Here is a 27,434-nt window from a genome sequence, read left to right as displayed (position 1 = left end):
AAAAAACATTTGTAAAAAAAAAAAAAAAAAAAAAAAAAAAAGGCTAAAAGAAAAGCATGTGTATCACTTTAGCAAATGTTGACATTGTTAGGCAGGCCACCAGTTTCACCTTCCCGAACAGTAGATGGCGGTAATGAACGTCTTAATGTTGTTTGCAATCTGCCATTAAGATAATAAGGGCCATGTTCGCTTACACAGCAACAGAAAATGGCAGCAAGAGACCACCAGGACGACAAACTGCCAATTCCATCCTTGTCAACTACAGCATACACTACAAAAACTGTTAAGAAGCGACGGAAGACTTTGGAGAGTCAGGCTGAGCTAAAAAAAGACAGAGATAAAGCAAGGAATAAAACGAGAGTCAACATCGGGGCAGCATTCCCGCGGTGGAGAGAACTGAAGGAATTGAAAGGAATGAAGTTTGACTCCGAATTAGCATTTTTTCTTCTGGACAGGTACATGAAGCGAATATAGATTTACAGATTATTACATCAATACTCGGATTATTTATGATTTAGACTCGCCATTTATGTACATTATTATTTAATCCCGTGATGGAATGTAAGTCTGTCCAGTCATGTCAGAACAGGTAAATAGGATTTCACATTAGCCTATTATACAGATTGTTCAACTTCATAGTATGCATTAGACTAGCTTTATAAAAATAGCAATCAGGAATCCTATTGTAACCGTCTGAGTAGGTTGAGACTGGGGCACTGTCAAAGACAACAGTGTGGAAGGGGCGGGGCTGGTGGTGTTGGTTGGTAGACATGATGTAGGTGGAAAGTGTTTGCGGAACAATGCTGCCAACTCTAGACAAATAAGCAACCGCAGCTTCAAAAACAATTAAGCCCAAACTTTGTATAACCTATAACGGCTTCTGTGTAAAATTCAACACCCCCGACATGTATGACTCCACTTGAGGTAAAATAACACTTTTGAAAGTACATGTAAGCTTACATATCTACACGGTTGTGGGAATTTGTCAAGGTTTCTTCAGCTATCTGGTTATACTAGCTCGTCAGTCCCACTTAGGTGCAGTAGATTAGAATTTGACATTGAAATAAAGGCTCTTAACCTAGCACTATCATGTCGTGTTTTCTTGTAATACGCATATAAACTACCGCATCCTGTTGATGTGCAGAATGGCAAGAGTGTATCTTGGCCCAGTTTCCAAAGTTAACTTTAGTTGTTTTGGTGCAGGTACTCTGCCTCCCGTCAGAGTAAGAGGGTTCTTTCTCCACAACATGATCACGACACAGAGGGGAAACTCTGCAATGAGACTAGTCTGCTAACAGAGGGAGTCCTGGACAGTGAGAAGGACATGTATCCACCTGCAGAGCTGGAAATCCCTGTTGGATTAGACTCCTCAGAGGAGTCACAAGGCAGCAGAGAGGATTGTGATGAAGAGGAGGAAGAAGAGGAAACTGCAGTGGAGAACAGAAATGAGATAGAGAAGGAAGAGGAGACAGGAACTGAGAACGATGAGTCTGACGAGGAGGAGGAGGATTGTGACATGGATGAAAATGATGATGAGTGGGAAATGGATGAGGAGGGAGACACTGAGTCAGAGTCTGAAGTCAATGTAGTCAAAAAGGTTAGGAAGAGAGTGAGAGATGATGACAACCCTGACCAACCCTTAAGGAAAAGGTACAACAGACAGAGAAGGCCAGAGACGCTCTGTACAAACTGTGGGATTCTCTACACAACTATGAAGCACACATGCCTTCCCAACAAGAAGTTCCGCTGCTCTAGTTGTGGGTGTGTATTTGAAAATGAAATGAATCTCGGCATCCACAGAAAAAACTGTAGCCGTTCCATTCATCCATGCACCTTCTGCTTTAAGCCTTTCAAAACACGACAGGAAAAACATAACCACGAGACCAGCCACTCAGAAGTACAGCCCTATCAGTGTACAGAATGCCCACAGACATTTTCTGACCGGCTGACAAGAAATCGTCATCTTAGAGAGCACCAGAAGAGGGTTAGGTGTGAAACCTGCCACAAGGAGTTCCGTGCACACTATATGCTGGCGAGACATGAGCTGTCTCACAGCAAGGACAAGCCCTTCAAGTGCCAGGTGAGGATTTATTTAATAGCCAGATGGGAGGTTTTGAAACCTAAACATGTGTAATTACAAATGAAACCTGAGGGGGAAATTGGGAAAGATGCTTTGGTAGGAACTGGAAACTTCAAATAGTCCATTTAACCCCCCAGTCGTCACCAAATCTGTAGCCTGGTAGATCTTAGTGTGTCAGAGAGCTCCGTTCCTCTCAGAGGGAGAGAGAAGAACATGGGATCAGAGGCTGTGAAGAAGCGGAGGGTCAGTGTTAGTAGGGGTGGATCCCTACCTGTTAAGTGACAGCTAGTGCAGCAGTTCGGCCATAGGAGTACATTTAGAATAAAAAAGTAGTATTGTTTTTCCAAGTGAAGGATTGACCAGGACCTCGTCCTCCCTGCAGGTGTGTGATCGTGTGTTCGCTCAGGCCTCCCAGCTGAAGTCTCACACGCGCGTCCACACCGGGGAACAGCCCTTCCAGTGTTGGCTCTGCCCAAAGACCTTCAACCATAACGTCAGTCTGAAGAACCACATCAGTCGCTACCACCAGGAGGAGAGTCGTGATGATCCCAGGGCTGCCCTGAAGGAACGGAGGGAGAGCAACAAGTACCACAGCCTGGACAATCAACTAGAGGACAGGACTGAACAGGAGAAGGATGGAGGACTGGACATGAAGGTGAGCAGGTCTCTAAACCCCAAAGAACAGGGAGGCAGTGATGGGGAGGGAGGGGAGACAGGTGAAGGACACAAACAGAAGAGGACACGGCAGAAACGTCTGCCCACTCGTCATGAAGAGCTTGAAGAGGATTCAGAGGAGATGGAGAATGACGACTCTGACTCTGATTTTGATCCAGATGAGGAGTGTTCCTAGTAAATGAACTAGGAAAGGAAGGGGTAGACGGAAACTAAGGTAGATGCCCAGTCGATGTGCAGACAGGTTTGTTGGACGCAATAATGCATGTGAACAGTATTCATTCACATATGCCATTACAATGTGATTAATGTGATGTTGTTTAACAAGCTAAACTTATGTTTACTTATGCTAGATAATCATCAGCTAAGGTAAATCCCCCTGTCAACATGCAGACTGCTCTGTTTGCCTGTAGAAAACACTAACAGCTATGTGATTAACATTTTTAACCGTATTTGTACAATAGACATGACTGTTTATCATTCATTACATTGAGGTTCAATTTGTGTTGCTTATCACTGCATTCCAGGAAATAGTTTTGAGAACATGTTTTGATTAAATGTGACCAAGGGGCAGCGGATGCAGTAAAGACCAGGCTGTTCAATAATACGCATGCGTACTGTCATGTGTTCCGGTTTTGGAAGTTGGCCCACTGGAGGAAAGGTGACGAGTGGTGCAGTCAGTCAGTCACTCAACAACATCGGACAGGCACCAAGCGAGGATCCATACATCTGCGGGTGTCAAGCTACAACTACAGTGCATGGTCGACTGAGCATATACGATCTGTACTTTATAACGCTACGGTCAGTTCACTTATTTTTATCAGCCACTTGTTTAGCTAGCGTCTCATGTTGGTTGGCAATAGTACGTTACTAGCGGGCATTGAAACTAGCTCAAACTGCCTATTCGAAGAAAATCGAAAATGCGATAAGTGCTCTTTTACACTGCACAGTTTGTCTAAGGACGCAGGTTTGGTTTTTAAACTTTTATTTTGTTTTTGTCGATGACTGAGAGATAATCCGGTCCTGCCCTGCAACACTGGCCTGTTTTGTAAGTATTAGCTGGGTTCTCGAGTGGAATTTGATCTTTGGGAGCAGATTCGTGTGCGGCAATAGTCAAGATAAACTTGCTCACTGACAAAGAAACGGCTATTCACTTTTAGAGAAGACAAGCAAAATGTAATAAAACTTGTACTATTAAGTAGCTAACTTTGGTAATTGTTTTAGCTTTCCCTCTTTGTAGCTTCTATTTAACATTTATTTTGGTTGGTAAAGTGCTTTGATGGTGAAAAGAGTGAGGTTTAAATACGTAAATATGGCAATGTACTTAATTGTAAAGGTAGGTCTTATAAACTTTAGTCCATCAAAGATGATGAAGATCTGGGGAAATCTTTTGCTCGTTTGTAGAAATGGCTAACCAAGTCTCCGGGTCCCCTGCTGAGCGGACGTTTCAGTATCAGAGCGGTCTACCTTCTTTACCTGTCCCGACCCTGGAAGACAGCCTCGCTAAGTACCTGGATGCAGGTAAGTGAAGTGTGGTTGTCATGTCTAAGTAGTTGAAGTTCATCACTACAATGCACCAAACGCGGTCTCTTATTTACTATTCTTTAGTTCGTCCGTTTGCGTCTCCAGAGGAGTACCAGATCACAGCAGGCATCGTGGGGAGGTTTGGGGAGGGGATTGGAAAGGATCTGCACCAGAAGCTGCTGCTGAGAGCCAAGATGAAGAGAAACTGGGTACTCATTCATGAGGTTTTACATGCCTTGCTCAAAAATATCTATCCAAAGTCAGACTCGTTCATCCAAAATATTGAGTATATCTTACGGAATCAAACATCAGTTGACTTGTGCAATCAAGAACAACAAAATTGTACAAACACAAATTGTTGTGTTTGTACATTTTTCTTACTCTAGGCTACTTGAAATACATCCATAGACAGTGTTTCTGCTCCCCCAGTTGGAGGAGTGGTGGCTGGACTCTGCGTATCTGGAGCTGAGAATGCCCTCCCAGCTGAACGTTAACTTCGGAGGCCCGGCGCCGTACCTGGAGCACTGCTGGCCCCCCGCAGAGGGTGCCCAGCTGCACAGGACCAGCATCACCTTATGGCACACGCTGCAATACTGGAACTTGATCCGGACGTAAGAAACACACACACACAGACAGACAAGGCTGTTCCCTCTGCTGTCAGGGAAAGGGAGAACGTTCCGGATTGTCTCTGGCTTCTTGTTATCCCAGTGTCTGTTGGGCTGTTGGCGAGTGACCCCAGCTCTGATGGCTCTGTGCCTCCTGGGACTTCCTGGTGTATTGCGTCACTTCCTGGTGTATTGCGTCACTTCCTGGTGTATTGCATCACTGTGGGGCGCCAGGTCAGACCCAGTGTGCTCTTGTTTGTCTTCCTCAGGGAGAGGCTGCCGACCCAGAAAGCTGGGAGTGTTCCTTATGATATGGACCAATTCAGAATGCTGTTCTGTACCTGCAAAGTTCCCGGTGTAGTCAAAGACACCATCTTAAACTACTTTAAGACCGGTAGGAAATCCTCAAACACACTCGTTGTTTTACGGAATTGCCTGGTTGGAAAAGTGTCTCATCCATCCTGCCTCCTGCCTCCAGAGAGTGAAGGGCCGTGTCCCTCCCACGTGGTGGTGATGTGTCGAGGACGTATCTTCACCTTCGACGCTCTGTATGAGGGACACATCCTTACCCCCCCTGAAATGCTCCGGTACCTCCCCACCCCACAGGCTGCACTGAAGCCCATGTACACGACGATTACAATCCTGTACTGTCCAATGTCTAACTTTGTTCTCTGTGTGTGTGTGTGTGTGTGTGTAGCCAGCTCAGCCATGTGAAGCAGAGTTGTGAGGGAGAGGCAGAAGGAGATGGAGTGTCCGCTCTAACCTCAGAGGAGAGGACGAGCTGGGCCAGGGTAAGGACAGTTCATCCACAGCAGGGAGATCCCCACATCCTCACTTACGCCACGCTAAGAGCTGCTCCTTTTCCCCCCTGGCCAGACCCGGGAGTATCTGATTGGTTTAGACCCAGTCAATAAGACCATCCTGGAGACCATCCAGAGCAGCCTGTTTGTGATCTCTCTGGATGATTCCAAACCCTACCCTACTGCGGAAAACTATACCCCGGTACTGGCCAATCACATGCACACACACACGTACACACACAGAGACCGATACACACACAAACTATGTGCCTGTGTGAGAATTTGGGTGTGGTATATTTTGATACTGTAACCTTTGATCCTACAGCTGACCCTGCAGACCCTAACTGGTGACCCTACTAGTCGCTGGGGAGACAAGTCCTACAACTTGCTCTGCTTTGCTGACGGAACCTTCGGATCCCATTGTGACGTGAGTGTGTGTGTGGGCGGGGGGGGGGGGGGGGGGGGGGGGGGGGGGGGGTGGCGGGGGGTGTGTGGGCGGGGGTGTGTGTGTGGGCGGGGGGTGTGTGTGTGGGAACTGCATAAGTTGCCAGTTGAAGATGAATTAAACGCAAACAAATAACTCAATGCAGCTGTGGTAACCCTGGTAATGGTAACCCTGGTAATGGTCCATGTGTTTGGGTTTCAGCATGCTCCGTTTGACGCCATGGTGCTGGTGACTCACTGTTACCACCTGGATCAGCAGATCAAAGCTACAGACGGCAGGTGGAAGGTGAGCAGCCATGCTGACTCTGTAGATGTGTTCCTCTGGTGCTGGGTGGAGGGTTAGGGTCACACAGGGCACAGGCGAGGCTGGTCCTGGGTGGAGGGTTAGGGTCACACAGGGCACAGGTGAGGCTGGTCCTGGGTGGAGGGTTAGGGTCACACAGGGCACAGGTGAGGCTGGTCCTGGGTGGAGGGTTAGGGTCACACAGGGCACAGGTGAGGCTGGTCCTGGGTGGAGTGCTCACTGTAAGTGCTGTGGCTGTTTCCAGGGCACAGCGCAGGTGAGGCCCATGGCCCTTCCAGAGGAGCTGGTGTTCACCGTGGACGACAGGGTCAGGAGGGACATCAAGCACGCCAAACAGCAATACCTGGAAACTGTGAGACATGAACACGCCCCCTCATTCTATCCAAACATCCACCACATGTTTCTCACACACACACACACACACACACACACTCTCCACCCTCCAGCCTGTGTGTTTCTGCTTTCTCAGGCAGCCCAGCTGCAGGTGGTGTGTTGTGCCTTCACGTCGTTTGGAAAAGCAGCCATCAAACAGAGGAAGGTCCACCCAGACACCTTTGTGCAGCTGGCCCTGCAGTTAGCTTACTACAAGCTGCATGGCAGGTACAGCTGACTACCCACCCAACCTTCCCATGGTCAACATCTGATGACCTGGATCATCCATCTGCACTACCTAAGATTTCCAATGCACCTGTAGGGCTTGAATCCTGAACTTGAACTTACGCCTCCTGTCCTCTCTTTCTTCTCTCCTCTCCTCTCTCTCCTTCCTCTCCTCTCTCTCTTTCCTCTCTTCTCTCTCCTTCCTCTCCTCTCTCTCTTTCCTCTCTTCTCTCTCCTTCCTCTCCTCTCTCTCCTTCCTCTCCTTTCCTCTCTCTCCTTCCTCTCCTCTCTCTCCCTCCTCTCCTCTCCTCTCTCCAGACCAGGAAGTTGTTATGAAACAGCCACGACTCGTAGGTTCTACCATGGAAGAACAGAGACCATGCGTCCCTGTACCCTGGAGGCACAGCAGTGGTGTCGGGCCATGCTGAACCCTGCTGTGACTGTGAGTGTGTGTGTGGAAGGCAGGGGGCGACAAAGAGCATGCTAGTTAGTGGCTCAGTCTAGCAGGTGTCAGAGAGGCTGGATCCTGGTTGTGTCAGATGCCTCAGTACACGTTCTCCTCGCTCCTCTCTAGGATAGTGCCAGAAGGAGAGCGCTGGAGCTGGCCTTCAACAAGCACAACAGCCTGATGGCTGACGCCCAGAATGGAAAAGGTCTGTCTTCATATTCTCAGAAATGGCCACATTTAGCCTATCATATGTTTTTTAGTGAGACTAAGTAAGCCTTGTGTGTTTTGGTGTGTCTGTGTGCTGGAAGGGTTTGACAGGCATCTCCTGGGTCTGTATCTGATCGCCAGGGAAGAGGGTCTCCCCACTCCTGACCTCTTCACAGATCCCCTCTATGCAAAGAGGTAGGAGGCGCAACTGCACACCTGAGTTTGTGTTCCAGTTTGTGCATTTCCCATCATGCCTCTGTCTCGTCTCCATCTCTACAGTGGTGGGGGAGGAAACTTTGTGCTGTCCACCAGCCTGGTGGGCTACACCACGGTCATGGGGGCTGTCGCTCCCATGGTGCACCAGGGCTACGGCTTCTTCTACCAGATACGAGACGACAGGTGAGACGACATGCAGGCGTGTCATCAAAATGAGACTTTCTGCTCGTAGTTCCTAACAGTGATGTGTGATGTCTGCTTCCTGTTCTCTTAGGATTCTGGCGTCCTGTACGGCGTGGAAGTCCTTCCCAGAGACGGATGCTGAGACAATGTTCCACACTGTGTGTGTCTCCATGCATGAGATCCTGCAGCTGGTCACCACCGCCCAGCTGTGAGTGTCACCCCCCTCGTCACCACCGCTAACCCACACAGTGTCAACACAAGCCAACTACGTCCCCAGAGACATACATTCAAACATACAAACATTCAGACATGTCCACATGGTGACAAACATGTCCTTAGCTGACCGCTAGTTTTAGTTTGACTATTACATTTGATTGTACACTGCACACAGAGGCAAAGATTATATAGAGCTGGCAAATATTTTTCTACACCATTTTTTCCACTTAATTACCACAATGATTAGTCACAACTAGTAAGTGATTTTTGGTAAGGTTCTCCAGTTTTTTTTAGATGACATCCTGTCAAAATGTATGATGTATGTAAAAGATGTAGCTGTTGAAATGTGTTGTATTTATGTATCGTTAAAAACAATGTAGCTACCAGTGTGTGTGTGTAGCCTGCTGCTGGCGGGTTAGATGAGGACAGCAGCTCTTGGGTTAGGGACTGAGGGGGTTAGGGACTGAGGGGGTTAGGGACTGAGGGGGTTAGGGTTAGTAGCACTTTAGTAGCTTCCTGATGAGGCCTTCGATTAAGTTTTATTAAATGAGACTTTGTGATAGAAGGAATAATGCCGCTGGGTATAAACGATTTGTGTCTACGGTAGATCAAAGAAAAGTCTTGACCATAATCGAACTGGTAATTGATTGTATCTCTTCTTGAGCCTTGTATGGACATTATCCAGTCTATTTTGATCAAATTTAATCACAACTGTAAAATACAATACAGTATAGTACTGTTTTATAGTACTGATTTGGTATTCTGATCTGAGGAAACTCCTCTGGTAGACAGGCTTTTGAAAGGGCTTCCTTGACTTTAACTGTCTAATTCCCTCAACCAGGCTGATATGACATGTTTAGCATGATTTGAATGGAATTTGATGAATAGAATCTGCACTCACATCAGTCAAATGGAAATAAAGAGCCATTTGGATTGTGTTTGAAATCCCTGTACTCACTGTGCTGTAGGGCTCCTCTTGACTGGGAGTGACTGATGAATGTTTAGGGTTAGGGTCACAACATGATGAATATTTAGGTGCCGTGAATCTGAGGCGTGATTAAAGACATGAAACATGACACACTGTCTGGACATTTTCTATTTTCCACTTTTTTCTTTGTTACATGAAGGAACAGGACGAGCCAGCGGTGCATGACTGAATAGAAAATCTTTAATGTGTTCACACACTAACTACTGTGTATTTAAGGTTAGTTGTTTCAGTGCAAATGTAGAAGCAGAACTTGAATCTTTGTCCTAAGTGCTTGAAAGGCTCCCAGACACATGGTAGAACATGCAGGTAGGAAGACAGGCCTTCTGGTCCCCTGACGTCAGACACAACAGGGTCTTCCAGCAGCATGAATAGCCACAAAACATTCAAATCAATTAACAAAAATGACATATCCTTTGATAACTTGCATCACAAACTTGCATACTAAATATATGAATCAAAATAATAATGGCCACAGTAAAGGCCTGGTTGCTGAGCGTGTACAGTAAAGGTTATAGGCATGACTTTGCTCCAGTGTGTCATTAACTGTTAAACAGCATGTATGTGCGTATTTGTCTATCAATCAGACATGGATTAATGTGGCATATCAGGTACTTTGGTGATAGAAATACTAAGTTGTGTCCAACATGGTCACCCACCCACAGATGACCACAGCTAGGTGGCGCCGCTACGCCACGTTGGCAGTGACCCCGTGGTTGGCCTGGCCCTCTGCATCTCTCCCATGGCCCAGCTGTGTGGTGACCAGCGTGTGGTAAGGTCCCTTCCTGGCCAGCAGCTGCTGGTGTGTCCCCTGCTCCACCACCAGCCCTCCCTGGAACACAGCGATGCGGTCGGCGTTCTGGATGGTGGACAGGCGATGAGCCACCACGATGCAAGTCCTGCCCTGCCTCGCCTGGTCCAGAGCTTCCTGCACCACCTGGGGGGGGGGGGGGGGGGGGGGGGGCATGAGGGGTTGGGGAGACAGCCGGGGTAGGTAGATCTGCTAGCAACCATTCCAGATTGTTTTTTCCTACTAAGTCCTTTGACAAGGTTTACTACAAAAGGATAATAGATCCCAACGATCCCCAAGCGCACGCTTGACCAACCCACACACACTCACCCTCTCGCTCTCAGTGTCCAGGGCGGACGTGGCCTCGTCCAGCAGCAGCAGTCGGGGGTTGCGGAGGAGAGCTCTGGCGATGGCGACACGCTGCTTCTGCCCTCCTGACAGCTGGGTGCCCTTGTCCCCTGCCTGCGTGTCATACTTCTGCTCAGGGAGAGAGGGAGGGATAGTGTATTAAATATCAGGTGTGTGCACTATCGATGGCACAGCATAAGAGAGAAGTGGACAGCTCTATCTAGGCACTGGCCTAACCCTAACCCTTGACATTAAGCTTGAGATAAAGCTCAGCCTGCAGATGAAGTGATACCAGAACCTGCTGTACCTGAGGCAGGGTCTCTATGAAGCTGTGGATGTTGGCTTCCTTGGCAGCACTCTGGATCTCCTCCAGGGTCACCTTGCGACTATTGTCCCCATAGGCGATGTTCTCCGCCAGGCTGCAGTCAAACAGCACCGGCTCCTGAGACACGATGCCTATCTGGGCTCGCAGCCACTGGATGTTCAGCTTCTGTACGTCAACCTTATCCAGCATCTGGGAGGAGGAGGAGGAGGACAAGGAGGAGGAGGAGAGGACAGTGATGCACAAGGGTGCAGATGACATCATTTCTTTACTAGATGCTAGAAACATGCATCCACAACAACCATCCTTGATATGACTGGACTATCTGTGGGTGTAAATTCATCTTATCATGAGGCCTTGAGATGAACTGATATCACCTACTCACCTCTCACACACACACCCACTAAAAGTAGAGACTAGATTATGCCACCATAGAAACAAGCAGGGTCAACATCCTGGCCAGTTGATGAGTAACTACTAGGGAACTGTCTCTGTCCCTAACGGTCTCTAAAGCAGAAGTCTCTTCTTTTTGGTGGAAACATCCCAAGGGCTCTGCTTTCCTTTTTATAATTCCTCTAAATCATGTAACACAGTACATTCCCCTTATAAATATCTCTACATTACACAGAGCTGAAGCATGCATAATATAACACAGACATAGTTAGAAGGAGTGAATGTGTGTGTGTGTACTCACCACTGTCCCCTGCAGGGGGTCGTAGAACCTCTCCAGCAGCTGGATGGTGGTGCTCTTCCCACAGCCGCTGCTGCCCACCAGCGCCAGGGTCTGCCCCTTGCTCACCTTCAGGTCCAGGCCCTGCAGGATGGGCACCTCCGGACGGGACGGGTAGTTAAACTGAACACCCTGGAAACGCACGTTACCTTCAAATGTCTCCTGGGGGGGGGGGGGGGGGGGGGGGGGGGGGGGGGCAGAGATAGAGGGACAGAGAGAGAGGGACAGAGAAAGGGACAGAGAGAGAGAAAGAGAGAGCGTGGGAGAGAGATGCATGGAAACATTTAGTGATATAAGAAAAGGAGCTTGCTCTCCTAGGAGAAAGAGACAGGGCAGACCTTGCTGCTAGCAGAAGGAGACAGGGCAGACCTTGCTGCTAGCAGAAGGAGACAGGGCAGACCTTGCTGCTAGGAGAAGGAGACAGGGCAGACCTTGCTACTAGGAGAAGGAGACAGGGCAGACCTTGCTGCTAGGAGAAGGAGACAGGGCAGACCTTGCTACTAGGAGAAGGAGACAGGGCAGACCTTGCTCTCCTAGGAGAAGGAGACAGGGCAGACCTTGCTACTAGGAGAAGGAGACAGGGCGAACCTTGCTGCTAGCAGAAGGAGACAGGGCAGACCTTGCTCTCCTAGGAGAAGGAGACAGGGCAGACCTTGCTCTCCTAGGAGAAGGAGACAGGGCAGACCTTGCTACTAGGAGAAGGAGACAGGGCAGACCTTGCTACTAGGAGAAGGAGACAGGGCAGACCTTGCTGCTAGGAGAAGGAGACAGGGCAGACCTTGCTACTAGGAGAAGGAGACAGGGCAGACCTTGCTGCTAGCAGAAGGAGACAGGGCAGACCTTGCTCTCCTAGGAGAAGGAGACAGGGCAGACCTTGCTGCTAGGAGAAGGAGACAGGACAGACCTTGCTGCTAGCAGAAGGAGACAGGGCAGACCTTGCTGCTAGGAGAAGGAGACAGGGCAGACTTTGCTGCTAGGAGAAGGAGACAGGACAGACCTTGCTCTCCTAGGAGAAGGAGACAGGGCAGACCTTGCTGCTAGGAGAAAGAGACAGGGCAGACCTTGCTGCTAGGAGAAGGAGACAGGGCAGACCTTGCTGCTAGGAGAAGGAGACAGGACAGACCTTGCTGCTAGGAGAAGGAGACAGGACAGACCTTGCTGCTAGGAGAAGGAGACAGGACAGACCTTGCTGCTAGGAGAAGGAGACAGGGCAGACCTTGCTGCTAGGAGAAGGAGACAGGGCAGACCTTGCTGCTAGGAGAAGGAGACAGGGCAGACCTTGCTCTCCTAGGAGAAGGAGACAGGACAGACCTTGCTGCTAGGAGAAGGAGACAGGACAGACCTTGCTGCTAGGAGAAGGAGACAGGGCAGACCTTGCTGCTAGGAGAAGGAGACAGGGCAGACCTTGCTGCTAGGAGAAGGAGACAGGACAGACCTTGCTGCTAGGAAAAGGAGACAGGACAGACCTTGCTGCTAGGAGAAGGAGACAGGACAGACCTTGCTGCTAGGAGAAGGAGACAGGACAGACCTTGCTGCTAGGAGAAGGAGACAGGGCAGACCTTGCTGCTAGGAGAAGGAGACAGGGCAGACCTTGCTGCTAGGAGAAGGAGACAGGACAGACCTTGCTGCTAGGAGAAGGAGACAGGACAGACCTTGCTGCTAGGAGAAGGAGACAGGACAGACCTTGCTGCTAGGAGAAGGAGACAGGACAGACCTTGCTGCTAGGAGAAGGAGACAGGACATACCTTGCTGCTAGCAGAAGGAGACAGGGCAGACCTTGCTGCTAGCAGAAGGAGACAGGACAGACCTTGCTCTCCTAGGAGAAGGAGACAGGACAGACCTTGCTGCTAGGAGAAGGAGACAGGACAGACCTTGCTGCTAGGAGAAGGAGACAGGGCAGACCTTGCTGCTAGGAGAAGGAGACAGGGCAGACCTTGCTGCTAGGAGAAGGAGACAGGACAGACCTTGCTGCTAGGAGAAGGAGACAGGACTACCTTGCTGCTAGGAGAAGGAGACAGGACAGACCTTGCTGCTAGGAGAAGGAGACAGGACAGACCTTGCTGCTAGGAGAAGGAGACAGGACAGACCTTGCTGCTAGCAGAAGGAGACAGGGCAGACCTTGCTGCTAGCAGAAGGAGACAGGACAGACCTTGCTCTCCTAGGAGAAGGAGACAGGACAGACCTTGCTGCTAGGAGAAGGAGACAGGACAGACCTTGCTGCTAGGAGAAGGAGACAGGACAGACCTTGCTGCTAGGAGAAGGAGACAGGACAGACCTTGCTGCTAGGAGAAGGAGACAGGACAGACCTTGCTGCTAGCAGAAGGAGACAGGGCAGACCTTGCTGCTAGGAGAAGGAGACAGGGCAGACCTTGCTGCTAGGAGAAGGAGACAGGGCAGACCTTGCTGCTAGGAGAAGGAGACGGGACAGACCTTGCTGCTAGGAGAAGGAGACAGGACAGACCTTGCTGCTAGGAGAAGGACACAGGGCAGACCTTGCTGCTAGGAGAAGGAGACAGGGCAGACCTTGCTGCTAGGAGAAGGAGACAGGACAGACCTTGCTGCTAGGAGAAGGAGACAGGACAGACCTTGCTGCTAGGAGAAGGAGACAGGACAGACCTTGCTGCTAGGAGAAGGAGACAGGACAGACCTTGCTGCTAGGAGAAGGAGACAGGGCAGACCTTGCTGCTAGGAGAAGGAGACAGGACAGACCTTGCTGCTAGGAGAAGGAGACAGGACAGACCTTGCTGCTAGGAGAAGGAGACAGGACAGACCTTGCTGCTAGGAGAAGGAGACAGGACAGACCTTGCTGCTAGGAGAAGGAGACAGGACAGACCTTGCTGCTAGGAGAAGGAGACAGGGCAGACCTTGCTGCTAGGAGAAGGAGACAGGGCAGACCTTGCTGCTAGGAGAAGGAGACAGGGCAGACCTTGCTGCTAGGAGAAGGAGACAGGGCAGACCTTGCTGCTAGGAGAAGGAGACGGGACAGACCTTGCTGCTAGGAGAAGGAGACAGGACAGACCTTGCTGCTAGGAGAAGGAGACAGGGCAGACCTTGCTCTCCTAGGACAAGGAGACAGGACAGACCTTGCTGCTAGGAGAAGGAGACAGGACAGACCAGGACAGTTAGAATGTCAATCTACCGGTGTGTCTCCGTCTTCGGAGGTGTTGTCGATGGCAGGCTTCCTGTTCACCAGCATCATGAGGTGAGAGGCAGAGACCTTGGCCTTGGCGTAGTTAGGAGTGAAGGAGTTAGCCTCTCCCACAGCCATGGCCCCATAGAGCACAGCTGAAACCACCCTGAGAGAGAGAGAGAGAGAGAGAGAGAGAGAGAGAGAGAGAGAGAGAGAGAGAGAGAGAGAGAGAGAGAGAGAGAGAATACAAAAACAATTATTATTTACTATTTCTATGGCATCCAAAACAACCACTGCTTGAATAAACATAAATCCTAAACTGGGTCCAGCAGGGCCAGATACTCGCAACCATATTTCAATGGATTCTATATAACAATTACCGACATTATATTGACTTTAGTAGACAGAATCTTCTTTATAGTTATACAGCATCATAAACTTGGCATGTGTGGCTTTCAGACTTTAATCCCACTGCATGACAAGCAGAATTCAAATGGAGGTCACTTTTGCATTTCAATATAATAATTGGGAATAATCCCATAGACATAATGATTTAAGACAGCAAACTCCCTCTCTTTGTGTCTCTGTTTTGTAACATGGTGTCGTGTCACCCATCTCAGTGTTGCCATGGCGGTGTGACTTGTCAGGGGTAATACACCCCCACCAACAGCGTTTCTAATCCAGCATGTAATCATTAACTGCTCCTGAGGCAATATGACAAACCTTTGTCCTCCTCTCTCACATTCCTTTCCAGTCTGGTTTTGAATGTGTATGTTTTACTGTACAGTACTCACTGACACGTGCATACTCTCTCCCTCTCCCTCTCCCTCTCCCTCTCCTTGCTGTTGACCCCTGGTTGTCCTTCTTTCACCTTATCAAAGACACCTCTGGCCGATTCCTTCACGATGGAAGACAGACTGATGAGATACTGCCGTCAGCAGCTTTGTACCGAGCCTATGTAGTGGCAGCAGCAGACACACCTCAGGCCATGAACAGGAAGTCAGCCTATTCTGACCAATCAGGGATGGTTACTCACAGGAAGTCAGCCTATTCTGACCAATCAGGGATGGTTACTCACAGGAAGACCGATTCAAAGTCCATCCTGTTGACCTCGATGAGCCACGCTCCGAAGCGGAAGCATCCGGCGTAGGCAAAGTAGATCATGGCCTGGGAGAAGGAGAAGGTCAACCCATAAACATGAGCCTTCTTCTGGGAGTTTCTACAGAGAGAGAGAGACATGATGAAGACACAGAGAGAGAGAGAGAGACATGATGAAGACACAGAGAGAGAGTGACATGATGACGACACAGAGAGAGAGAGAGAGAGAGAGACACGATGACGACACAGAGAGTGACATGATGAAGACAGAGAGAGAGAGACACAATGACGACACAGAGAGAGAGAGAGAGACATGATGAAGACACAGAGAGAGAGTGACATGATGAAGACAGAGAGAGAGAGACATGATGAAGACACAGAGAGAGAGAGACACGATGACGACACAGAGAGAGAGAGACATGATGAAGACACAGAGAGAGAGAGACATGATGAAGACACAGAGAGAGAGACACGATGACGACACAGAGAGAGAGAGACATGATGAAGACACAGAGAGAGAGAGACATGATGAAGACACAGAGAGAGAGAGAGACACGATGAAGACACAGAGAGAGAGAGACATGATGAAGACACAGAGAGAGAGACATGATGACGACACAGTGACAATACTAGCAAAACATGAGGTGAATCTCAAGTAATTGAAGTGAGTAACATTTACAAACTAATCCGAGTTGTCCATACTTGTAAGGCACCACCAGGTTCTTCTGGTAAAGGGACTCAAACTTGCCCTCTCTGGTGAGAGACGCCACTGTCCGGATATTCTCTATCGCCTCGGTGGCAATCTGGGAACACAAACACACTTCAGAGTTACAATGGAGAGATAGAGAGAGAGAGAGGGAGAGAGACAGACAGACAGAGAGACAGAGATATTTTGAAAATGAGAAATTAGAGTCCTCTCTGACTCTGATGCTGTAGACTCTGACTCTGATGCTGTAGACACTGACTCTGATGCTGTAGACACTGACTCTGATGCTGTAGACTCTGACTCTGAGTCTGATGCTGTAGACACTGACCCTGATGCTGTACACTCTGACTCTGAGTCTGATGCTGTAGACACTGACTCTGATGCTGTAGACTCTGACTCTGACTCTGATGCTGTAGACTCTGACTCTCTAGGTGACAGTGAGCCCTACCTTCCCAGCCTGCTCCAGCTCCTTCTTGTCTTCGACAGCGTGGCCGGAGAGCAGCTGCATCTGGATGGCCCCGGCCACCGCCATCACAGGCACCACGCCCAGAATGAGCAGGGTCAGCTCCCAGCCATACACGAAGGAGATGATGATGCTGGTCCCCAGGTTAGCCACATTCTGAGCCAGCGTTGCCATGCGCACCCCTGTGGCCTGGGGAGGGGTGGGGGAAGGGGTCAGGAGAGACAGATGGAACAGAAAAGCATGACTGAGTGTGGTACAGTTGTGTGTGTGTGTGTTTGTGTGTGTGTGGTGGTGTGTGTGTGTGGTGGACTAACGTACTCCCTGCACTTGGGCTGCGTCTGTGGCCAGTCTGGTGGTGAGGGCCCCCACGCTGTTCTTGTGGTGGTCAAACCAGCCCATGTCCTACAGGGGGCAGCAGAGAGTCAGACATCTGCAGGGGTCACATGATCTGAGACTGAGGGTCACATGATCTGAGACAGAGGTCTTCAGACAGACTGTCAGTCCTGGAGTAGGTTCACCTGTCTCACACCTCTCTACCCTCCTGTCTCACCTGTCTCACCTCTCTACCATCCTGTCTCACCTGTCTCGCCTCTCTACCATACTGTCTCTCCTGTCTCACCTCTCTACCATCCTGTCTCACCTGTCTCACCTCTCTACCATCCTGTCTCACCAGTCTCACCTCTCTACCCTCCTGTCTCACCAGTCTCACCTCTCTGCCATCCTGTCTCACCAGTCTCACCTCTCTACCTTCTTGTCTCACCAGTCTCACCTCTCTACCCTCCTGTCTCACCAGTCTCACCTCTGCCATTCTGTTTCACCAGTCTCACCTCTCTACCTTCTTGTCTCACTAGTCTCACCTCTCTACCATCCTGTCTCACCTGTCTCACATCTCTACCCTCCTGTCTCACCAGTCTCACCTCTCTACCCTCCTGTCTCACCAGTCTCACCTGTCTCATCATGGCTTTAAAGGCTTGCAGTCTCAGCTTCATGGTCAGAATCTCACCGGCTTTCCCGAAGCAGTAACCCTAACAAAGCACAGAACACTGTTAGTGTGTGTGAGGGTGTGTGTGTGTTTGTGTGTGCAGAGGGTGAAATATATCAAGCACATCCCAGTATCAAGATCAGAGTGTGACCCAGGTCCTGTGCTGGTGCCTACCTGCAGGAACATGGAGATGAAGATGCCTACCTGCAGGAACATGGAGATGAAGATGCCTACCTGCAGGAACATGGAGATGAAGATGCCTACCTGCAGGAACATGGAGATGAAGATGCCTACCTGCAGGAACATGGAGATGAAGATGCCTACCTGCAGGAACATGGTGACGAAGGAAACAGCTCCGATGGCAGCAAACATGAGGGAAAAGAATGAAGAGCGCTCTCTCACGATGTCCTGGTTCGTCTCTGCAAACACCTGAAGGAGGACGACACACCAACACCTCAGTCTGACACACACACACCGGAGGAGACCGATCTGTCCCTGGCATCATGGTTGTCATGGTCACACCATGTTTGTGGGTATGGTGTCCTAATGTGGGAAGCTCGAGTGGACGTGGACTGGAGGAGGGGAAAGGATGGCTTCAACCTACAGCAATGATCTTAGAGAAGATGACAGCAAACAGGGGCTGCATGGCTCCGTTGATGGTTGCACAGATCACGCCCACCACAATGTAAGGCCACTCAGGAAGGTTGAGACGGAGCACTTGGAAGAACGACACAGGAGGGACCTTCTCATCCTGGGGAGAGGGAGGGAGGGAGGGATGGAGGGAGAGAGGAGAGAGAGAGAGAGAGAGAGAGAGAGAGAGAGAGAGAGAGAGAGGGAGGGAGGGATGGATGAAGGGAGAGAGGGATGGAGGGAGGGAGGGTGGGAGGGAGAGAGGGATGGAGGGAGAGAAGGAGGGAGGGAGGGAGGGAGGGTGGGATGGAGGGAGAGAGGGATGGAGGGAGGGAGGGAGGGAGGGATGGATGGAGGGAGGGATGGAGGGAGGGTGGGAGGGAGGGAGAGAAGGAGGGAGAGAGGGAGAGAGGGAGGGAGGGATGGAGGGAGGGATGGAGAGAGAGAGGGAGGGATAGTGACTTCCATTCTACGTCTTAGCTCACTTCATCTTTGATCATTTTGAAAAGAACCAACATCTAACCTCCTCCTCAGCATTGGTCTCCCCCTCCTTCTCCTTCTCCTTCTCCGAGCCAACGAAGGAGGAGCCCTTGGTGGACTTCCTCCGGTAAAGGGTGGTGTCCGTTAGCGACGAGGCAGACGGACTCTTCTCATCCAGGACAGGCTCAGCTTCAACCTCCACACTGTCCTCTGCATTCCGGAAGGTCTAGCATAGCACAGGCTCTGCTTAGTACACACCAGTAACACTGATCCCAGTGTGTGTGTGTGTGTTACCTGCATGGTGACCAGTGTGTGTGTGTGTGTTACCTGCATGGTGACCAGTGTGTGTGTGTGTGTTACCTGCATGGTGACCAGTGTGTGTGTGTGTGTTACCTGCATGGTGACCAGTGTGTGTGTGTGTGTTACCTGCATGGTGACCAGTGTGTGTGTGTGTGTTACCTGCATGGTGACCAGTGTGTGTGTGTGTTACCTGCATGGTGACCAGTGTGTGTGTGTGTGTTACCTGCATGGTGACCAGTGTGTGTGTGTGTGTTACCTGCATGGTGACCAGTGTGTGTGTGTGTGTTACCTGCATGGTGACCAGTGTGTGTGTGTGTGTTACCTGCATGGTGACCAGTGTGTGTGTGTGTGTTACCTGCATGGTGACCAGTGTGTGTGTGTGTGTTACCTGCATGGTGACCAGTGTGTGTGTGTGTTACCTGCATGGTGACCAGTGTGTGTGTGTGTGTTACCTGCATGGTGACCAGTGTGTGTGTGTGTGTGTTACCTGCATGGTGACCAGTGTGTGTGTGTGTGTTACCTGCATGGTGACCAGTGTGTGTGTGTGTGTTACCTGCATGGTGACCAGTGTGTGTGTGTGTGTTACCTGCATGGTGACCAGTGTGTGGTAGACTCCTTGCATCTTCATCAGCTCGCTGTGGGTGCCTTGCTCCACGATGTCTCCATTCTGGAAGCTAGCGATGATGTCAGCGTTGCGGATGGTGGAGAGACGGTGGGCCACTACTATGGTGGTGCGACCTAGTCTGACCTGGGGGAGGACAGAGAGAGAGAGATATAGAGAGAGAGAGAGAGAGAGAGAGAGAGAGAGAGAGAGAGATGAAACACGGTTTATGAAATCTTTCACTTTATTAATTCTCACTGAAAAAGTACATGATGAGAGAGCAGAAGAGAGACCCCACCTTGTCGAGGGCAGCTTGCACCACGGTCTCACTCTCTGCGTCCAGGGCTGAGGTGGCCTCGTCCAGCAGCAGGATCTTGGGGTTCCGGACGAGGGCGCGGGCGATGGCGATCCTCTGCTTCTGGCCTCCGCTCATCTGAGTGCCTCGATCCCCAACCAGCGTCTCAAACTGCTGCTCAGCCGCAAGACGAGGCGCAGCAATGAGCTACAGTCTGTGTGACTGCAACACTACAGTCTGTGTGACTACAACACTACAACACTACAGTCTGTGTGACTACAACACTACAGTCTGTGTGACTATATCCCCTACAACCCCCCCCACACACACACACACGCGCTCCTACGTACGTCAGGAAGCTTCATGATGAAGTCGTAGGCGTTGGCCTCTCGCGAGGCCTGCTCCAGCTGCTTCTGGGTGACGTCAGGCCTGCCGTAGCGGATGTTCTCAGCGATGGTGGTGGCGAACAGGACAGGCTCCTGACTCACCACGCCGATCATCTCCCTCAGGCAGCGCACGTTCAGGGAGCGCACGTCATGCCCGTCTATGCTCACCTGCACAGAGAGACTGAGGTGAGTCAGTGCTCTGCACTGAGTGTGTGTGTGTGTGTTAAGAGGCTGTTACGGAGTGTGTGTGTGTGTTAAGAGGCTGTTACTGAGTGTGTGTGTGTGTTAAGAGGCTGTTACTGAGTGTGTGTGTGTGTGTGTTCCTCACCGATCCTTCCTGAGGGTCGTAGAACCTCTGCAGCAGCTGGACGGTGGTGCTCTTCCCACAGCCGCTGCTGCCCACCAGGGCGATGGTCTGGCCACTCCGCACGCTCAGAGACATCCCGTTCAGGACCTGCACACCAGGACACACTCAGGAGACAGGCCACAGGAAGACCTGGACTGGGAACAGACTGAGGACACTCTGACAGCTGGTGTGTGTGAGGTACAGGTGTGCTGAGACAGCTTGGCTGGAAAGTCAAATAAAAACCTGACCAGTCTGATCATCCCAAGGCTGGACCTACCTTGGCGTCTGGCCGTGAGGGGTAGGTGAAGTGGATGTCCTTGAACTCAATGTTTCCCTTGATGGAGTCAGGTTTGAAGCCATCGTTTGAGTAACTGTCGATTTTAGGGTTCTGATGAGAGAAGAAACAGAACAGAGGAAGATTGACGTTCTCTGAAGAGAATTAAAAACAACAGGAAGTTCAAGTGACATAAACACACCGTGTGACAGGAAATATACTTTTTTTGGTTCAGTTTAGTGTGCTGAACTGGTGTGGTAGTGCTGATGCACTGTTTTAATGTGAGGAGAAAATCATATTTCAAAAGACCATGAATTGCCTCACTTCAAGTCCAGAGGGACAAAGGGAGGAAGACTATCGGCCCGGCCAGGTTGATCTTCCATCAGCCTTGCTCTAGTTTATTTACTCTAGTCTTTGTGTTTCAGCCAGACCCCCTGCTGCACTCTGTTCAAACTGTGTATGTTGTGAGTGTGTCTGTGACTGTGGTTGTGAGTGTGTGTGTGCTTGTGAGTGTGTGTTTTCTGACAGACTCTGTGATGTTAAGGGCGTGTTTGTGTGTGTGTGAGTTCCCTCTGGGACACCTCACCCTTCCACAGTTTCCCTTCCAATTGGCCGAAGCTCTCTGGGAAGGCTTGTGAGGGCACGCTGTGTGTGTGTGTTGTGAGGGCATGCTGTGTGTGTGTGTGTTGTGATGACTATGACAGATGCATGTATTACACCCTGTTCACAACACAGCACGTTGCGGCTTCAACGCGACCAGGTTTAGCTGTACGGCATTTCAGAGGAGTAGCTGTGAGGCAGCTATACTGGCGAGTTTGCAAGATACAAATCTGTGAAGGCTATTTGTGGATTTGTGGTGTCATACAACTACAGTGTTACTCAACTTCTAATGAACTCTAACCCTAATGTATTAGCGTATTGGTGTATTAGTGTTGTGTGTAGTTTGAGTGACTGTGAGTACAGCAATTAATGTTTAACAAGAGTCTACCAAGTTAAACACTGGGCTGTCTGGGATCAGCATGGGAACAGGAGTGGTTATGCGTTAACACATCAAGTCCTTCTATCAAGGTGAAGACTCAAGGTTCAATAACCTCTGTTCAGTATGTGTGTGTGTGTGGTGTGTGTGTGTGTGTGAAGGCCACGGGTGTGTGTGTGTCTCTCACGTTGTCTATGATGTTGTAGACCTTGTGGGCGGCTCCTCTGGCGCTGGCGAAGGACTGGATGTTAGGAGACGTCTGTCCCAGGGCAAACGCTCCAATCAGCACAGAGAAGAAGACCTAAGGACACAGCAGCAGCTGTTACCCTCACAAACATCTAAACCCAGGAGACTTTCTATACCGCTGAACTCAACCGCTGTGTGTGTGAGTGAGAGAGACAGAGAGATGATGTGTTGTGGTGTTGACTCACCGTGAGCACGGAGCCGATGCTGTACTCCCCGCTGAGGATCAGGGTGCTGCCGTACCAGAAGGCCAGAGCGTAAGACAGGTAGATCATCAGGAAGGTGAAGCCCATGGCGATGTTGGCTGAGATGGCCTTCTTGATCCCCATGTTCTTAGCATCCTCCAAGTTCTTATGATACCTGAAGTGGCACACGCACCAAAGCACACGCACGTTCACATGTGTGTACAAACACACACGGGTTACGGGTGGGCAAGGAGATCGACAGCTGACTGGACAGAGGAAGAGTGGAGGAAGGAGAGAGAGAAAGAGAGAGAGCGAGAGAGCTTCTAAACAGCCCATTACACTGATTCAATCCACCCTTTAGCTAATGCTGTAATGTAGAGTTATAGATGATTTGGTGTATTTTCCAGAAGGATCTTTATATAGATGCACCCACGTCTCCCGGCTGTGAGGGCAGTGTGGACACAGAACCACAACAGAGCTACACAGCAGAACCACAACAGAGCTACACACAGCAGAACCACAACAGAGCTACACACAGCAGAACCACAACAGAGGTACACACAGCAGAACCACAACAGGGCTACACACAGCAGAACCACAACAGAGCTACACACAGCAGAACCACAACAGAGGTACACACAGCAGAAACCCCTAACATGGACACACACCTCTTAATCTCTCTTTGTTGTCCGTTAAAAGCGAAGACCGTCCTAACAGCCGACAGCACCTCCTCAGCCACTGCCCCGGCCTTGGCATAGGCAGACTGTTCCTTCGACGTGAAGGTTGTCAACACCTACACACACACACACAACAGGTGAAGGTTGTCAACACCTACACACACACACACAACAGGTGAAGGTTGTCAACACCTACACACACACACACAACAGGTGAAGGTTGTCAACACCTACACACACACACACAACAGGTGAAGGTTGTCAACACCTACACACACACACACAACAGGTGAAGGTTGTCAACACCTACACACACACACACAACAGGTGAAGGTTGTCAACACCTACACACACACACACAACAGGTGAAGGTTGTCAACACCTACACACACACACACAACAGGTGAAGGTTGTCAACACCTACACACACACACACAACAGGTGAAGGTTGTCAACACCTACACACACACACACACAACAGGTGAAGGTTGTCAACACCTACACACACACACACAACAGGTGAAGGTTGTCAACACCTACACACACACACAACAGGTGAAGGTTGTCAACACTTACACGCACACACACAACAGGTGAAGGTTGTCAACACCTACACGCACACACACAACAGGTGAAGGTTGTCAACACCTACACGCACACACACAACAGGTGAAGGTTGTCAACACCTACACGCACACACACAACAGGTGAAGGTTGTCAACACCTACACACACACACACAACAGGTGAAGGTTGTCAACACCTACACACACACACACAACAGGTGAAGGTTGTCAACACCTACACACACACACACAACAGGTGAAGGTTGTCAACACCTACACACACACACACAACAGGTGAAGGTTGTCAACACCTACACACACACACACAACAGGTGAAGGTTGTCAACACCTACACACACACACACAACAGGTGAAGGTTGTCAACACCTACACACACACACACAACAGGTGAAGGTTGTCAACACCTACACACACACGCACAACAGGTGAAGGTTGTCAACACCTACACACACACACACAACAGGTGAAGGCGACTGACAGATGATGTTTTGTGAGTGTGTATTTTCCTGTGAGGCTGTGCGCAGGTGGGGTGTGCAGGTGTGTGTGACCCACCTTGCTGAAGAGCCCAGCGGAGATGCCCAGAGCAGGACTGACAGCCAGGATGACCAGGGTGAGCTTCCAGCCCTTGGCGAAGCCGATGATGAAGGCTGTGAAGAAGCTGGTGAAGGACTGCAGCAACATCCCCACCTTGTCTCCTATCCCCTCGTTGATTTTATAGATGTCACTGGATTACACACACACACACACACAACCCATCAGGCACACGCGAGAGGCCAGGGGTGATCCTGTGTGCACGCCAGCGTACGTCACCCACTCTGTGAGCCGCGTGTTGAGCTCTGTGGTCTCGTTGACGTCGAACCAGCCGATCTCCTGCTGCAGGATGCGGTGGAAGAACAGCTTCCGGAGGCGCTTGACCTGCCGGCCTGCAGCCAGGGTCCAGAAGGCCACCTGCATGTAGGCAGCCACCAGCACCACAGCCCCCATGATGGAGTAGTAGATGGCATAGCTGGGGGTGGTGGTGGTGGGGGGCACAGTTGAGGTGTAGGTAAACACACACACACATTGCACACTCGTTTATAGAATTTGTTTGAATCCACCCCATTACATACACAGCAGAGACATCTCCTGTACGCACACATGGCTCCACACACACACGCACACACACACGCACACACACACGCACACACACGCACACACACACACAGAAGAGAGGCTCTAAATAGACACAGGGGTCAGGGTCAGGTAAATCCTTACGTCGTCATGTCATCGCCCAGAGTCCGATTGGAGGTTGGGAAGGAGACATCTAGACAGCAGGAGACATCGAGTCATACTGTCACCTTAATGGATGTGTGTGTGCACGTGTGTACGTGTGTACATGTGTGTGTATGTACACGTGTGTGTGTGTGAGAGGACATGGAGCCTGGAGCCATGTGGAGACTCACTGGTGAGGTTCTGTGACTGCACAGAGTCACTGATAAAGCTGTCCGTCATGTCCCCAAACACAATGCACATGAGTGGCAGCACTGTCCCGTTGGCCATGGCCATCACTGTCCCCAGGACGATCAGGAACCTGTCCCAGCCGTCTGCGAAGCGGAACTACAGCACCAGGTGCATGTCACAGGACAAACACAAGAGGAGGACAGGGACACAAGCATTGTGTGAATACAGCAACAGCTTTGTTGTTGTTGCAGACATTCTCAGTCAGAAAGACTTCAAACTCCTGGCTGCTGTTATGTTCTCCCAGGAGGAGGAAGGAAGAAAGCCCCTGCCCCCCCCCCCCCCCCCCCCCCCCCCCCCCCCCCCTCACACACACAGACTTCCCAACTCCTTCTCATCGAGATTCCAACCATAAAGTACTCATAACACACAACAACACACTCGTCAACATCCATCTGATCTCGGTTGCACCACACACACACACACACACACACAACAGGTCTTGGACTATCACTGGACGTTTCATTAGTCACTGCAGTGTGTCTTCAGCTTGGACTGTTGACATGTGAGGGGAAATCGAGGCTAAAAATAGCGGACATGGGGATGTTGAACACGTATTGTTATTGAAAAACAATAAAAATAGTTAACCAGTTATCAAACCATTTACCATTTTTACGAAATGATATAAACAATGACCGTAGCTTCATTCCCTTGAGGTAGTGAGGGAGAAAGGAGGTTTAAAGCTGTAGCCCCGGAAAGATCACTCACCAGCGAAATAGGGCCGACCATCGGCAGCTTCGGTTCTTTTTCCTTTTTCCCTTTCTTTTTATGTTTCTTATCCTCCTTCTCATCATTCTTGTCACTAAAGGAGCCCAACATAATATTTATTTATTTAATATTAAGCCTATAAATAATTCATCTTCAATCAAGAAAAATAAATAATTTCCCCGTCCAGAACTGGACTGAAGGGGGTGGTATATTTAATTTCCTTCGAGATCAATGAAGTGAATTGAATTAAAAATTAGTTCAATATACTCTACCTTAAGTCCCCGTTTTGAGTATATTTGGTCATGGCGTCCTTATCTTTCGTGTCCATGATTGGGTCCTGGTCGTCAGAAGTGCGAGAAGAAAAACGTTCAGATTACAGACTACATCTAAAGTCAGGGTAAGGAGTTACTTGGCCACTAGTCAAACAATAAAGTCACAATTAGTAAGGGACAACTAACCACGTTTGTGTGACAGTTAACTTTGCTATCTCTGTTTCATGTGCTGATTAGCCCATGTTGCGTGTCAGTTGGGATACGTGGGAAATACCCGTGTCATACAGCCTATACTTAAATGGCAGGGTAGCTTGATATGACCGCTACAGTGTAAGAATGACTGTTGTTAGCATTAAATATACATACCGGCAGTCCGCTAAGCTGACTCAACTCACCTTTCCCCCGTACCCGCTGCCCTGAAGCCGCTCACTCCCCGGAGCCTCTGTTTTCTTCGCTGATCCGCGCACAGCAGTTCTCCTAGTCGCCCTCCCTCTCTCTCTCTCTCCCTCCGTTTGTGCACAGTCGCAACACTGGCTCTTCTTCACTCATATCACGTTTATGGCTTTACAAGACCGCATCAGAAACAGCCGCCTTATCGCGCCGCCGCTAGACTGTCCTCCCATACAGAGGATCAGGTTTCTTCTATATTAATTTAAATATGGCAGCGCCAGTATTTTATGCTGTGTTTTAATCAGTCAATTCAAAAACTGAAAAATGGAAACACAATGTACCCATACTTGTAGGCAATATTATGGGGCTCCTGTTAGTGTATGCTTGGATTCACACAAATCAGTAATAAAACTAGGCTTATCATTAAACTTTATAGTGTGGACCAAAGGTAAGATCCAAACAGTCACGCTCTCTTTTTCTATCAACACAATTACTCAATTTACCTTTAACTTACTAGGCCTACTCGTCAGTGTTCTCTTGGTAATCAATGTTAGTTGCTATAATAAACTGAGTTCATAGCTTTTTCCAATCACAAAGTGTAACAGATTGGCAAACTCATAATAAATATGAGGCTGTGCTGTGACATCATATCCTGTTTACCTAATCAGGATTGGATCCATAATATGATGTCACCGGTCAATGAAGGCCTTAAACGTACGTTACATCACTACTATGAGT

General features: G+C 49.7%; 2 protein-coding genes across 4 annotated transcripts; one reads left to right on the top strand and one right to left on the bottom strand.

The window, feature by feature from the left end:
* The first annotated feature begins 133 nt into the window (after positions 1–133).
* crot (carnitine O-octanoyltransferase) lies at positions 134–9,372 on the top strand. 3 transcript variants are annotated; one of them, XM_047050197.1, is made up of 19 exons: positions 135–455; positions 1,204–2,080; positions 2,463–3,553; positions 4,157–4,273; positions 4,361–4,485; positions 4,706–4,887; positions 5,151–5,275; positions 5,360–5,468; positions 5,579–5,672; positions 5,758–5,883; positions 6,007–6,108; positions 6,328–6,411; positions 6,674–6,781; positions 6,899–7,029; positions 7,345–7,468; positions 7,601–7,679; positions 7,783–7,876; positions 7,961–8,080; positions 8,172–9,372. In XM_047050197.1, exons 4-19 carry the CDS (start codon positions 4,159–4,161, stop codon positions 8,290–8,292), a joined length of 1,839 nt encoding a protein of 612 aa, XP_046906153.1. In that variant the 5' UTR covers positions 135–455; positions 1,204–2,080; positions 2,463–3,553; positions 4,157–4,158; the 3' UTR covers positions 8,293–9,372. The 3 variants fall into 3 exon arrangements, with proteins under 3 accessions (XP_046906155.1, XP_046906153.1, XP_046906154.1); XM_047050198.1 differs by lacking the exons at positions 135–455; positions 1,204–2,080; positions 2,463–3,553 and adding an exon at positions 3,560–3,800; XM_047050199.1 differs by lacking the exons at positions 5,151–5,275; positions 5,360–5,468; positions 5,579–5,672; ... (8 more) ...; positions 7,961–8,080; positions 8,172–9,372 and having other exon boundaries at positions 134–455; positions 4,663–4,755.
* Positions 9,373–9,444: 72 nt separating this feature from the next.
* On the bottom strand, positions 9,445–26,823 carry abcb4 (ATP-binding cassette, sub-family B (MDR/TAP), member 4). The gene is made up of 28 exons (XM_047050195.1): positions 26,702–26,823; positions 26,307–26,371; positions 26,035–26,128; positions 25,272–25,425; positions 25,084–25,132; positions 24,644–24,835; positions 24,382–24,553; positions 23,235–23,359; positions 22,570–22,741; positions 22,326–22,439; positions 21,166–21,276; positions 20,871–20,996; positions 20,507–20,710; positions 20,160–20,330; positions 19,847–20,008; positions 19,004–19,186; positions 18,455–18,601; positions 18,175–18,279; positions 17,816–17,893; positions 17,187–17,270; positions 16,854–17,057; positions 16,402–16,502; positions 15,680–15,820; positions 14,611–14,767; positions 11,436–11,633; positions 10,727–10,933; positions 10,402–10,548; positions 9,445–10,218 (listed from the first exon to the last, which is right to left on the bottom strand). The coding sequence occupies exons 2-28, from the start codon at positions 26,360–26,362 to the stop codon at positions 9,970–9,972; spliced, it is 3,903 nt and encodes a 1,300-aa protein (XP_046906151.1). The 5' UTR covers positions 26,363–26,371; positions 26,702–26,823; the 3' UTR covers positions 9,445–9,969.
* Between the last annotated feature and the right edge of the window lie 611 nt (positions 26,824–27,434).

Source organism: Hypomesus transpacificus, unplaced genomic scaffold (genome assembly GCF_021917145.1).
Source record: "Hypomesus transpacificus isolate Combined female unplaced genomic scaffold, fHypTra1 scaffold_101, whole genome shotgun sequence".
Taxonomy (NCBI): Eukaryota; Metazoa; Chordata; class Actinopteri; order Osmeriformes; family Osmeridae; genus Hypomesus; species Hypomesus transpacificus.
Note: the sequence above shows the minus strand (reverse complement) of the source record. Positions and strands in the feature narration are given on the sequence as shown.